Source organism: Pelobates fuscus, chromosome 1, assembly GCF_036172605.1.
Source record: "Pelobates fuscus isolate aPelFus1 chromosome 1, aPelFus1.pri, whole genome shotgun sequence".
Lineage (NCBI taxonomy): Eukaryota > Metazoa > Chordata > Amphibia > Anura > Pelobatidae > Pelobates > Pelobates fuscus.
The window spans coordinates 99,056,166-99,069,907 of record NC_086317.1 but is presented as its reverse complement, the minus strand read 5'-3'; the positions used below and the strand labels follow the sequence as shown (position 1 = coordinate 99,069,907).

Below are 13,742 nucleotides of genomic sequence, written 5' to 3'. Positions count from 1 at the left end.
AAAATTGAAAAAAATACATGTTTTTTGACTTTTATGTGAAAAATCTTTTATTCATCTACAAAAGCGAATGAAAAAAACTGCTAAATAGATTCAAAATTTTGTCCTGAGTTTAAAAATACCCAGTGTTTACATGCTTTTTGCTATTTTTTTGCATGTTATAGGGCTATAAGTACAAGTAGGATATTGCGGTTTCAAAACATACATTTTTAAAATGTATCAATAGTGACATTGTAACACTATTATCTGTCATAAATCGCTGAATAACACCCCACATGTACATATTTTTTTTAAAGTAGACAACCCAGGGTATTCAATAAGGGGTATGTCCAGACTTTTTTAGTAGCCACTTAGTCGCAAACACTGGCCAAAGTTAGCGTTCATATTTGTTTGTGTGTGAAAAAAGTAAAAAACTAAATTGAACGCTAATTTTGGCCAGTGTTTGTGACCAAGTGGTTACTAAAAAAGACTGGACATACCCCATTTGCAATACCTTGGGATGTCTTCTTTCGCAAATGGTATGCCATCATGGGGGTAATTCTCATTCCTGGGCTACCATACGCTCTCAAAGGCAACGTAACCAACCTGGCCATTTTCAATGTAAAAATATTTGACCCATATATTTGACCCTGTAACTTTCAAAAACGCTATAAAACCTGTACATGGGGGGTACTGTTATACTCAGGAGACTTTGCTGAACACAAATATTAGTGTTTCAAAACTGGAAAATGTATCACAACAATTATATCATCAGTAAACGTGCTGTTTATGTGTGAAAAATGCAAAAAAAGTCACTTTCACTGACAATATCATCGCTGTGATATGTTTTACTGTTTTGAATCACTAATATTTGTGTTCAGCAAAGTCTCCCGAGTAAAACAGTACCCCCCATGTACAGGTTTTAGGGTGTCGTAGAACGTTACAGGGTAAAATACAGTGCTAGCAAATTAAATTCTCTGGACTTTCGGCCTGGGTTGGCAGGCAGGTCCCTTAAATTGCAATCAATAAAATAACTTAATAATGTAAAAATATTACATAAATACGCACGTAGAATTTAAATATATGTGCATATTTATATATTTGAAGTCTACGTGTATATTTATATAATTATTTATGTAATTTTGTATATGGACATATGAATAGTTCGTATTCTTTTTATTTATTTATATATACATAGATATATATACAATTTCATTCTAAGTGTATTTTGATATAAATATATATATATTAATATCAAAATACAGTTAGAATAACATTTCGTATAGATATATAATTTTTTTTTAATTTTTATTATTATTTTTAATTTTTTTAATTTAATTTAAATTATTTATTATTCGTATTTTATAATAATATATATATACAATATATATATAGTTATTATATATATTATATATATACACGTGTGTAAATTAATTATAAGTGTATTTTTATATTAATATAAAAATACACTTAGCATGACATTATATATATGATATATAGACATATATTATATAGGTATAATATATGTCTATATATCATATATATACACATATATAATAATATTTTTTTTTTATTAACTTTCACTTTAAATTCTTTTATGATTTTACACTGGCAGGGAGACTGCCTGTCAGCACAGACAGTCCCCCTGCAGGCAGAGACTAGGACACCTATTGTGACCATGTGGTCGCCCTGTTGGGCGATCACATGGCCCCAGGGGTCCTAATCCGCCATGGGGAGACTGTCTGGGCTGCAGGCAGTCTCCCCACACTGGGAGCAACGCCGATCGCAGCCGGGGGAACGACGGCGATCGGGTAAGTACATTTTAAATTTAGGACGGTTCAGGACCGTCGTCGGTCGGCAAGGGAAAAATGCCGATGACGGTCCTGAACCGTCTTGCGTCCTTAAGGGGTTAAATAATTGTATCTCAATCTCTAAATTGAATTTTAATTACATACAGGAGGCTCTTGCAGGGTCTAGCAATCTATTAACATAGCAGGGGATAAGAAAATCTTAATTAAACAGAACTTGCAATAAAGAAAGCCTAAATAAGGCTCTCTTTACAGGAAGTGTTTATGGAAGGCTGTGCAACTCACATGCAGGGAGGTGTGACTAGAGTTCATAAACAAAGGGATTTAATTCCTAAATGGCAGAGGATTGAGCAGTGAGGCTGCAGGGGCACGTTCTATTCACCAAAACTGCTTCATTAAGCTAAAGTTGTTCGGTTGACTATAGTGTCGCTCTAATTTTATTTTTCAGATGTGTACTGGCCACATTGCATACATAAAATGTGATTTATCACTGGGTTTACTCAGGGTTTTTGACAAAAGCATGGGGAGGTATGAAAACGGTGCTGTGGACTGTGTCAGTGACACGCCACATAAATACACCTGACTGTCTATAGCTGGTCTCAATCAGGGTTGCTGGTCAGCTGAATGTCTCAGGAGCACTTTGCACGGGCCAACTGCTCATCATTACAGTTATATATTCATGAGGATGTGATTCTGGTGTCCCTCTAAGACAGTCACTGGAGAGTAAATCCTAATGTTGGAGGTATGCTAAAGTGAACTGCCAGAAATTCAACGTGAATTTCTAATTTTTGGCAAAAATAGGAGAACTGAAAATAGATTTTGTCTATGACTATTTCTCCAATTCATTTATTTTTAAAATGTGAAAAACCCTTTGCATCTTGACAATTCACAGTTTAGTTACTAACCCTACCAAGAGTGAATAATCCTGCCAGTCTACAGTGAATAATCCTGCCAGTCTATAGTGAATAACCCTGACAGTCTATAGTGAATAATCCTGCCTATAGTAAATATCCCTGCCAATAGTGAATAAGCCTACCCTGCAAGTCTATAGTGAATAATCCTGCCTATAGTAAATATCCTGCCAATAGTGAATAACTCTGCCAGTCTATAGTGAATAATCCTGCCGAAAGTGAATAACTCTGCCGGTCTATAGTGAGTAATCCTGCCAATAGTGAATCACCCTGCCAGTCTATAGTGAAAACTCCTGCCAAGAATGAATAACCCTGCCAGTCTATATTGAAAAATCATGCCCATAGTGAATAACCCTGCCAATAGTGAATACCCCTCTATGGTGAATATGCCTGTATGGTTAATAATACAACTATGTATAGTGAATATTCCTGTATGGTGAATAATACAACTATGTATAGTGAATAATACAACTACTTATAGTGAATATCCCTCTATGGTGAATAATAACACTACCTATAGTGAATATCCCTCTATGGGAAATAATACAACGACCTATAGTGAATATCCATGTATGGTGAATACCCCTGTATAACTCGGTCTGAGTGAATACTCCTGCCAATAGTGAATACTCCTACCAGTATATAGTGAATATCCCTACAGTCTATAGTGAATATTCCTTCCAGTCTATAGTGAATATTTCAGTCTATAGTGAATATCCCTGCCAGTCTATAGTGAATACTCCTGCCAGTCTATAGTGAATATTCCTGCCAGTCTACAGTGAATATTCCTGCCAGTCTACAGTGAATATTCCTGCCAGTCTATAGTGAATATTTCTGTCAGTCTATAGTGAATATCCCTGCCAGTCTATAGTGAATACTCCTACCAGTCTATAGTGAATATCCCTTCCAGTCTATAGTGAATATTTCAGTCTATAGTGAATATCCCTGCCAGTCTATAGTGAATACTCCTGCCAGTCTATAGTGAATACTCCTGCCAGTCTATAGTGAATACTCCTGCCAGTCTATAGTGATTACTCCAGTCTATAGTGAATATCCCTGCCAGTCTATAGTGAATATCCCAGTCTATAGTGAATATCCCTGCCAGTCTATAGTGAATATATCAGTCTATAGTGAATATTCCAGTCTATAGTGAATATATCAGTCTATAGTGAATATTCCAGTCTATAGTGAATATTCCAGTCTATAGTGAATATCCCTGCCAGTCTATAGTGAATATCCCTGCCAGTCTATAGTGAATATCCCTGCCAGTCTATAGTGAATATCCCTGCCAGTCTATAGTGAATATCCCTGCCAGTCTATAGTGAATATTCCAGTCTATAGTGAATATATCAGTCTATAGTGAATATTCCAGTCTATATATTCCTGTATAACTCGGTCTAAGTTACTGGGACATGATGAGTGAACCCATGAAGTTTCCTGTATGTCCTCACAGAAGGCCTAGTAATCTCCCAGAGGACCAGTGAGGATACAATGTGATATTAAAGCTGGGCCCGCTCTCTGTGTACCAGCACAGGGCAGCCAGTGAGGACACAATGTTATATGACGTCATGGCCAGCACAGGGCAGCCAGCAGTGACACACACGGTGCTGTGAACGGAGCGCTGCCCAGGCCTGATACAACACACAACCGGTTAAATGCGCGCGTGCCCGAGAGAGCTTTCCCTCCGCATCAGACACGCTCGGGGACGCGCACGTGCTACTCACGCATTGGAAGCTGTCCGAGGGCTGCGTGCTGAACAGGGTGCAATTGTGTTCTCCCATGATTGCGCGCGGTGGTGGTTGGGTTGCGTCATAGAACGCGCGCCACTGGCGCTGTCGGTTCCGCGAGCCTTGTTATTGATGGTAATCTCTGCCAGTGATGGGGCGGGGGAGGGGGAATCCAGCGTCCAGGCAGTCACTGCGCATGCGCAGACGTCATAACACACTGAGTCCACGTTGCGTGCTTAGTGTGTGCTTCCTCTTACTGGTAAATGTAGTTACTGTATGTGGCACCCAGATACCCAACAATGCTCACACTCACAGCCCAGTAACTAAGGGGACACTATAGGCACCACAACCACTGCAGCTTCCTGTAGTTGTTATAGTGTCTATAGTCTGTCCCTGCTGGCATTTTAATGAAAACAAGGCTGTGTCTACATTGCTCCCTAGAAACCCCTCCAGTGGCTGGCATTTAGATGGCCACGCGAGGGGCTTCCTGGCTGTGCAGCACTGACGTTCAGCGTATGGATACCCTGAACTTTGCTCATAGATACGTTGATTTAAAGGACTGCTATAGGCATCCAGACCACTTCAGCTCACTGAAGGGATCTGGGTGCCAGGTACACTAGTTTTAACCCTGTAGCTGAAAACATAGTTTCAGAGAAACTGCTATGTTTACATTGCAGGGTTAATCCAGCCTCTAGTAGGTATCTCCCTGACAGCCACTAGAGGCGCTTCCGCACTCTACACAGAGTAAATCGCACTTATTTGATGTTGGACGTCATCACAGAGTCCAGCGTCAAAAAATATCCCTGTAGGAAAGCACTGAGTAATGCTTTTATATGGGCGAGTTTGAATGTGCACATGCGCATTCGGCTCCATTCTGAAGCTGACGTCGATGGAGGAGAGGTCACCAGTGCCGAGGGAGCCCGGCGTTGAATTAAGGTAAGCAAATAAATGGTTAACCATTTATTCTCCGTGGAACGGGGTGTGACTAGGGCTCTATAGCGTTAGGAATACATGTTTGTATTCCTAACGCTATAGTGTTCCTTTAATGCATCTCTATGAGGAAATGCTGATCAGTGTAGCATTTGCCATGCATGCCCATTAGCTTCCCAATGTGTTAGGGATTGATTAGTTCAGCCATGGAGGTCGAGCGAGAAACTGAGTGGGTTAAAAAGACCATTAAACTCACCTTTTCAATCCACAGACATGGGGGCCAGTGACCGAATCAGCCAAACCAGCATTATAGAGTCAGGAATTCATATTTGTATTCTTGACATTATAGTGTTCCTTTAACATTTTATGTAATACATGCTTTAGATTAGATAATTCTAAAATATGTGCCATGGAATAAAGTATTTCTAGTGACTTTTCTAAATATACAGGGTCATTTATTGTTTTATTTCCCCCCTAAAATGTTATGTATTATAAACGTATGAAGTAACATGGTTTTCCCTCAGTTTGGCTCTGTAACTGGCTGGGTTATTTTGCTAAAGTGAGAATTCTGAGTAAGTTTCAAAATTAAGGTAAATTTAGCCAAACTGGAAAAAATCTCTGTCAGCTATGCTTTCAGCTCAGCTTTTAACCCCTTAAGGATGTGTGACATGTCATGATTCCATTGTATTCCAGAAGTTTGGTCCTTAAGGGGTTAACTTGAAATTCACTTTGAATTCTAACTTTAGTAAATAACCCAGGATGACGCACCCACTTTGAGAGCAAACACATTGTTACTGGCACTAATTGCATCATGGACACACCTTCCACACCCCGTCCCTCACTGTCCCAATATTAGACCTGCAAAAGTTGGAATGATGCTAGACTACTTCATACTCAAAAAGCAATACATTACACTATTACAGATCAATATTTGTGTAGCAGATTTTACAGCACGTACGACTAGTGACTAGTCTCCCTTACAACAAATTGCTTATCTCAAAGTCTTCACACAGGACTGGCACATGTGTGTTTTTGGTACAACTCAACAGCTACCTATAAATTAGACTGTAGACAGCCAGGGCATAGCATGGAAATTAAAGAACAACTCAAATACAGTTTAACCGATTAAAGGGACACTCCAGGCACCCAGACCACTTCTGCCCATTGGAGTGGTCTGGGTGCCAACTCGTACTACTCTTAACCCTGCAAGTGTAATTATTGAATTTTTTTATAAACTGCAATAATTACCTTGCAGGGTTAACTCCACCTCTAGTGGCTGTCTACTAGAGGTGGCTGTCTACTATACAGCCACTAGAGGGCACTTCCTGGTTTCTAGCACAGGAAACCTGTGCTAGAGCATCGCTGGACATCCTTGCGCTGTGTGAGGACCTCCAGCGTTGCTCATTTCCCCATTGGAAAGCATTGAAATGCATTTTCAATGCTTTCCTATGGGGAGCGCTAATGCACATGCGCGGCATTGACGCGCATGTGCATTAGGTCTCCCCGGCCGGTGGGCGGGATTACTCTCGCCCACCGGCCGACGCAATCACTAGGAGGAGCAGCAGCGGAGGAAGAAACAGCAACGTGGGACATTGTCGCTGCCTCTGGTAAGTTACTGAGGGGTTTTCACCCCTTCAGCAACCGGGGATTTGGGGGTGGGAGGGAGAGGGGGCCTGCAGTGCCAGGAAAACTGATTGTTTTCCTGGCACTGGAGTTTCCCTTTAACCCCTTAAGGACAGAGGCTATTGTACATATTCTGAACCCCAAAAAACCCTGAAATATTAGCTATATGTCTGTTCCACCATAAATAACCTATTTTATTTGGGTGCATCAACACTTATTATATATAATTTTGTTAAGGAGAATCAGGGCTTCCATTTGTTTACATCAACTATTTATATATGAGACATAATTTAAAATTAATTCTAAAAAAAGATTGAGAAATGAAAACATTTTGCCAGATTGGTTTGCTGTGCCTATGTTGCCTTTGAGACCGTGTGGTCAGGGCCGGATTTAGATGAAAAGAGGCCCTAGGCTATTCCACTTATGATGCCCTTTCACCTCCCATTTTAAAGTTTGTAAATTACATGAGAGACAATAAAATACATAATTACTGTGATATATATCAATATGTTAAATGAAACATGTTGTGATTGGTACTAACCTTTATAAAAAATGTGGCACGGATAATACATTTTTAAAAAGTCGAGATGAGGAGAGGGGGGTGATTGTGAGAGGGGGGTGACGAGGAGAGGGCGGGTGATGAGGAGAGAGGGGGTGATTGTGAGAGGAAGGGGGGTGACGAGGAGAGGGGGGGGTGACTAAAAAATTATCTTAAATCCCTGGTGGTCCAGTGGGGGCTGCCGTGGGGTCCCTGGTGGTCCGGTGGCCCTCATTTCCGGTCTGCAGCTCCGCAGAGCTGCAGACCATGGATCTTGCGAGACCCAATCAGAGCATTGCCGTGGTAACCCGCGGCAACGCTCTGATTGGGCAGTGCACGCGAGATCCATGGTCTGCAGCTCTGCACATTGCGGAGCTGCAGACCGGCGATCGCGGCAGGGGGGGCATTGCAGTCTGCCCCGGGCACCCCCCTAGTAAGTGGCACCCGGGGCGGACCGCCCCCCCCCCCCCCCCTTAGTACGCCACTGGTCATATCATATGCGTAGAATTTATCCATATTTTCGGTTCAGTGTTTTAGTGTTCACTGTTTTTAGAATAGAGTAATTTTAATTTTGCTAACAATTTGAATGTAGGCCCCTCTTGATCTTGAGGCCCTAGGCTGAAGCCTAGTTAGCCTATAGGAAAATCCGGCCCTGCGTGTGGCAGCCCAGGAAGTTCTTTTTCATATTTGTTTTTTAGAATTTTCATACAACGACTCGGATTAGTGGGATTTGCTGTAGGGGGACTGACTAGGGGGACTAACTAGGTTATCAGGCAGTCCTCACTGATCAGATTTGGCAAGGATAGTAAGTATAGAGGCTGCAGCGAGGGCCTGTTCCATATGGCATGCTATGCCAATCCAAAAGCGTTAAAGCCCTCCTTTTGTAGGACAGCATAGCACACCCTAATGTCAAGAAGGTGTTAAAATGCTTTCCATATAAAACAAACAATGCTTTTTTATTTATGTCTATGTGAAATATTATGAAAAATATGTCCATACCTTATCCACTTCTATTTTTCCATACCATGTAGGCTGTCCGACGATTGGAGGGTCCAGTCCACAACATCTGCAGCTCAATGGTATTTTCTGTCTCCTGCAGAACACAGTACTAATACATTTTCAATTGTTGCAACTGGTAACTTTGCAAATAGTATAATGTTTCCACACAAATCTGAAGGACAACTTAAAGGGACACTCCAGGCACCCAGACCACTTCTGCCCATTGGAGTGGTCTGGGTGCCAACTCCCACTACTCTTAACCCTGCAAGTGTAATTATTGCAGTTTTTTATAAACTGCAATAATTACCTTGAAGGGTTAACTCCACCTCTAGTGGCTGTCTACTAGACAGCCACTAGAGGTCACTTCCTGACTCGTAGCACAGATTATCTGTGCTAGAGCGTCGCTGGACGTCCTCACGCTGTGTGAGGACCTCCAGTGTCGCTCATTTCCTCATAGGAAAGCATTGAAAATCTTTTTCAATGCTTTGCTATGGGGAGACCTAATGCGCATGCGCGGCATTGCCGCACCTGCGCATTAGGTCTCCTCGGCCAGTGGGCGGGATCAGTCTCACCCACCGGCCGACGGAGTCAGTAGGAGGAGCGGCGCGGAGGAGGAGGCAGCGATGAGGGACATCATCGCTGCCTTAGGTAAGTGACTGAAGGGGTTTTCACCCCTTCACCAACTGGGCATTGGGGGGTGGGAGGGAGAGGGAACCTGCAGTGCCAGAAAAACGGATATATCACACAATCCATTATTCGATAACCAACGATTTAATCAGTTTAGGTATTTATGCCCTGAACAGTGAGATTTGGTGAGCTCACAATCAAGCATAGGCATCACAACAGAGGATGTCAATCAACCTAGATTATTCCTTATTCCTCCCCACTGCCGAATTTTCCTGCAAGTCTGTAAGGATGGTGCTGCTCGAGCACGTGGCAAGTCTGCAGATAGTCCTCACAGTCTAAATAGCTGAAACTGCTCAAGCGCTAGCTCAGAGAAGGGGATTTACAATCAGTGGGGTGAAGGCAGAGTTTGGTCTTACTAACTCTACTGTATCAGAGCATTGCCACATGTTACCACATCCATGCACTGACACATTTCTAATTGCCGGACAGAAAGAGCCATATGCGTCCACCAGGATTGCAGACAAGCAGATCCTTCCACCAGACCACCAGAGTTCATTGTTGTTTGCAACTTCAGCAGACACCAGCACTCTTTGATTATCCCCCACATTATCATGTGTACTCTGATTTGTAAACAAAAGAACTATAGATATGGTGCATGTCATTGGTATGATTTAGTGGTGGAAATCATTAGTACGCCACCTCCCTCCAAGTTTTGACTGTGGTTTCTTATGTGCTCCATATATATTGTTCATAGAGTTGCCACTGCCACCAGGTTGCAACCTTTTGGAGAAACTTGCAGAACTGGACAATGAATCTAATTGGGTTTATTCACAAAACTGTAAATTGTAGTGATCTGCAAAATTTAGGTTACATCAGTCAAGTTGTGACTATAGTTGGGTTGAATTTTTTTTTTCTGGAATCAAGATCTTTTTCCTTAACTTTATTTATTTACTTTTCAGTTTACTACAGCTTGGCGATTAATACATGAATCCAGATCGCTAACATTTGTTTAAACATTTTATTTATAGCAATGCAGAACAGCAATACACAGTAATACGCATAAAATGGTAATAAAACAAAATCACATGCGTAGTCAAACTTTTACAATACAGACTGCTAGTCTATTATGAACCAATTCCTCTCTCAATATCTAAAATGAGTAACACAGATGGAAAAGACAAAAATTTATTCCTAACTTTTATACCTAAATTTCAATGTTTAGTTCTCCATAAGTCGGCATATATGGGGTTATTCACTACAGTGTGAATTGCTGGGAATTCAAAGTAATTTCAGAGTGAATTTCAATATTTAGGCCAAAATTGCTAAATCAAAAACTTTTTTTCCTGTTTGGATATTTGTTTGGCTATACTCATTTAGAATTCACTTTTTCTCTAAACATGTTATAGAATTCTGCCCTTAACGTAGTATTGTGGCACATTTACACTTCATTAGTAATTAGTCATGTTAGTACTCCATTTCAATCCATAAATATTATTATTATATATTGATTCCCTGCTTCAGTTCTGGCATATCAGGTCGTACAAGTCTAACTATTTGTCTCCATTCATAGCAGAATACAATTCAGCTACAGTCTCATGTCCAAATGTCATTCAGTTCAATGCTGCCTTTTGTATATTGTGTTAATAAAAAGGAATGCGGAACAAAGGATGTTCTATGACTATTAATATTATTACACAAAGTATTAACTTCTCATTAAATGTGGCCAATTTCAACATGATGGGGGTTATACACTAAACTGGAAACCGAGGGGAATTGCAGAAGAGACTGGACATCCTGTAATATGATACCTGAGCCGGATAACTTTACCAATTAAGGCATAATATCAAGTGGACTTTATTTTGCAAAATGTTTCTCCTTTATCTTTCCAGATATGTACATAAATAATAGACGTGTTGGGGTAGCTTACACTGCGCTCACAACCTTTAATTGCCATGCAGATTTCTTTAAAATATCCCAATTATGAGGGTGGTTGACAACCTCCCTCATGCCTCTATCTCCCATACCTTGGGTAGTGGCATGTCTAGTAAACAGCAAGCAGCCATTGGCTATTGCTGCCCAGACACTAATACAATAAAGGGGGGACTTGACACAGGTCCACCAGCTCCCACGGTGGGGCTACAAATAATTAACAAAGCAGGGGGAACCTAGTGTCCCCCCTCAGCCACTACCCATGAGTGTTGGGTGGGTGCTCCAGTTCTAATAAGACTTAATGTGATTTCTAGCCTCCACCAATGTTAGATGGCTGGAGCTAATAAAATACATAGGGGCTGAGTGGATGACATTAGGACCCCCTGTTTTATAATTAGAGGCCCCCCCCCATTCAACTTGTTTAATAATCCCCACCCGCTGGCTACAGGTGGTGGCACAGGGTGGGTACTATGTCCCCCCTCTTGACTATTTATCTGTAGCCTCACTGTGGGGGATGTGTCAGGTCCCTCTTATTGTTTTAGTGACTGGACAGTAATAGCATTTACGACAGCCAGGGGATGCTCACTGTTTAGTAGACAGCACAGCGGGTGGGGGCATGAGGGAGGTTGTAAACGTACCCAATAAGTATAAGGGAGTCTGCTTCCGTGCCTCTTTCATTTTTATACCCCAACTCACTGGAGGTGAGAGGTTAAAAAATGAAATAGGTTTGTCCAAATTTAATTTGCAGCAAAACTGTGCAAACTACATTCAGACAAACCGAAACAAACAATGGTCAAAATTAGTTTTGGACAAAATAGTTTTTATTTTCTGACAAACTTATTCATACAAACTGAAATTTCAGTTTGTGCACAGCAGGTATACTTCTCAATATGTTCTGACTCTCTTTAACAAAATGCATGTAAATATTCACTGGCAGCTAATGTTTTAACTGTGCCATCAAAGCCAGCAGGTAAAAGAATACTTTTATACCTATAGGGTTGAGTTGGAATGGGAAATGCCAATGCAAGAAATGTTCTCCCTGCCCAAAAACTTCTGCAAAAATCGCTTAGTTGAGGTCTTTCAAATGTGTTGGAGTCTCTGGAATAGTATGTCAATTTGCATTACAATTACATATGAATAAAATGATGGTGTTACTATGAATACATTAAAGTGCTAATTTTAATATGGACGGAGTTTCAGTAACTGGTGAGTGTTATTCAATTACTTTGCTAGCTTGATGACATGATGGTATCCAAGTATTGACATCCCTGCAAAGTAGATTCATTCTGTGATCCAATCTCTATCTATAAACCTGACTAAAAACCTAGTTTTATATGAAAAAGTTTAGCAAAGCATTGAATCATCATATCAGATAATTCACCAAACTGAGATGACCTTAATTCCATTAATATTAAGTGCATTGTCCTTTTCCAAAGAATCTCTCTTCTTTTATATGTTCTGACTCTCTTTAACAAAATGCATGTAAATATTCACTGGCAGCTAATGTTTTAACTGTGCCATCAAAGCCAGCAGGTAAAAGAATACTTTTATACCTATAGGGTTGAGTTGGAATGGGAAATGCCAATGCAAGAAATGTTCTCCCTGCCCAAAAACTTCTGCAAAAATCGCTTAGTTGAGGTCTTTCAAATGTGTTGGAGTCTCTGGAATAGTATGTCAATTTGCATTACAATTACATATGAATAAAATGATGGTGTTACTATGAATACATTAAAGTGCTAATTTTAATATGGACGGAGTTTCAGTAACTGGTGAGTGTTATTCAATTACTTTGCTAGCTTGATGACATGATGGTATCCAAGTATTGACATCCCTGCAAAGTAGATTCATTCTGTGATCCAATCTCTATCTATAAACCTGACTAAAAACCTAGTTTTATATGAAAAAGTTTAGCAAAGCATTGAATCATCATATCAGATAATTCACCAAACTGAGATGACCTTAATTCCATTAATATTAAGTGCATTGTCCTTTTCCAAAGAATCTCTCTTCTTTTATATGTTCTGACTCTCTTTAACAAAATGCATGTAAATATTCACTGGCAGCTAATGTTTTAACTGTGCCATCAAAGCCAGCAGGTAAAAGAATACTTTTATACCTATAGGGTTGAGTTGGAATGGGAAATGCCAATGCAAGAAATGTTCTCCCTGCCCAAAAACTTCTGCAAAAATCGCTTAGTTGAGGTCTTTCAAATGTGTTGGAGTCTCTGGAATAGTATGTCAATTTGCATTACAATTACATATGAATAAAATGATGGTGTTACTATGAATACATTAAAGTGCTAATTTTAATATGGACGGAGTTTCAGTAACTGGTGAGTGTTATTCAATTACTTTGCTAGCTTGATGACATGATGGTATCCAAGTATTGACATCCCTGCAAAGTAGATTCATTCTGTGATCCAATCTCTATCTATAAACCTGACTAAAAACCTAGTTTTATATGAAAAAGTTTAGCAAAGCATTGAATCATCATATCAGATAATTCACCAAACTGAGATGACCTTAATTCCATTAATATTAAGTGCATTGTCCTTTTCCAAAGAATCTCTCTTCTTTTATTGTGTGTGATACTCAGCTCGCTTTTGTTGATTAAACCCATACTCTTTTAAATGCTAATTTAAATGTATATAGAAGAGCAAAGTTCATATGAGAAA

At 40.2% G+C, this 13,742-nt stretch overlaps 1 protein-coding gene across 1 annotated transcript in view; it reads right to left on the bottom strand.

Annotated features, from left to right (window-relative positions):
* The window catches only part of LOC134588260 (uncharacterized), a 643,152-nt gene extending 638,580 nt beyond the window's left edge, over positions 1 to 4,572 (bottom strand). The window contains exon 1 of the mRNA XM_063444259.1: positions 4,420 to 4,572. Coding sequence (XP_063300329.1) covers positions 4,420 to 4,476 — 57 coding nt within the window. The 5' untranslated portion in view covers positions 4,477 to 4,572. The remainder of the gene's footprint in view (positions 1 to 4,419) is intronic.
* Positions 4,573 to 13,742: the final 9,170 nt, after the last annotated feature.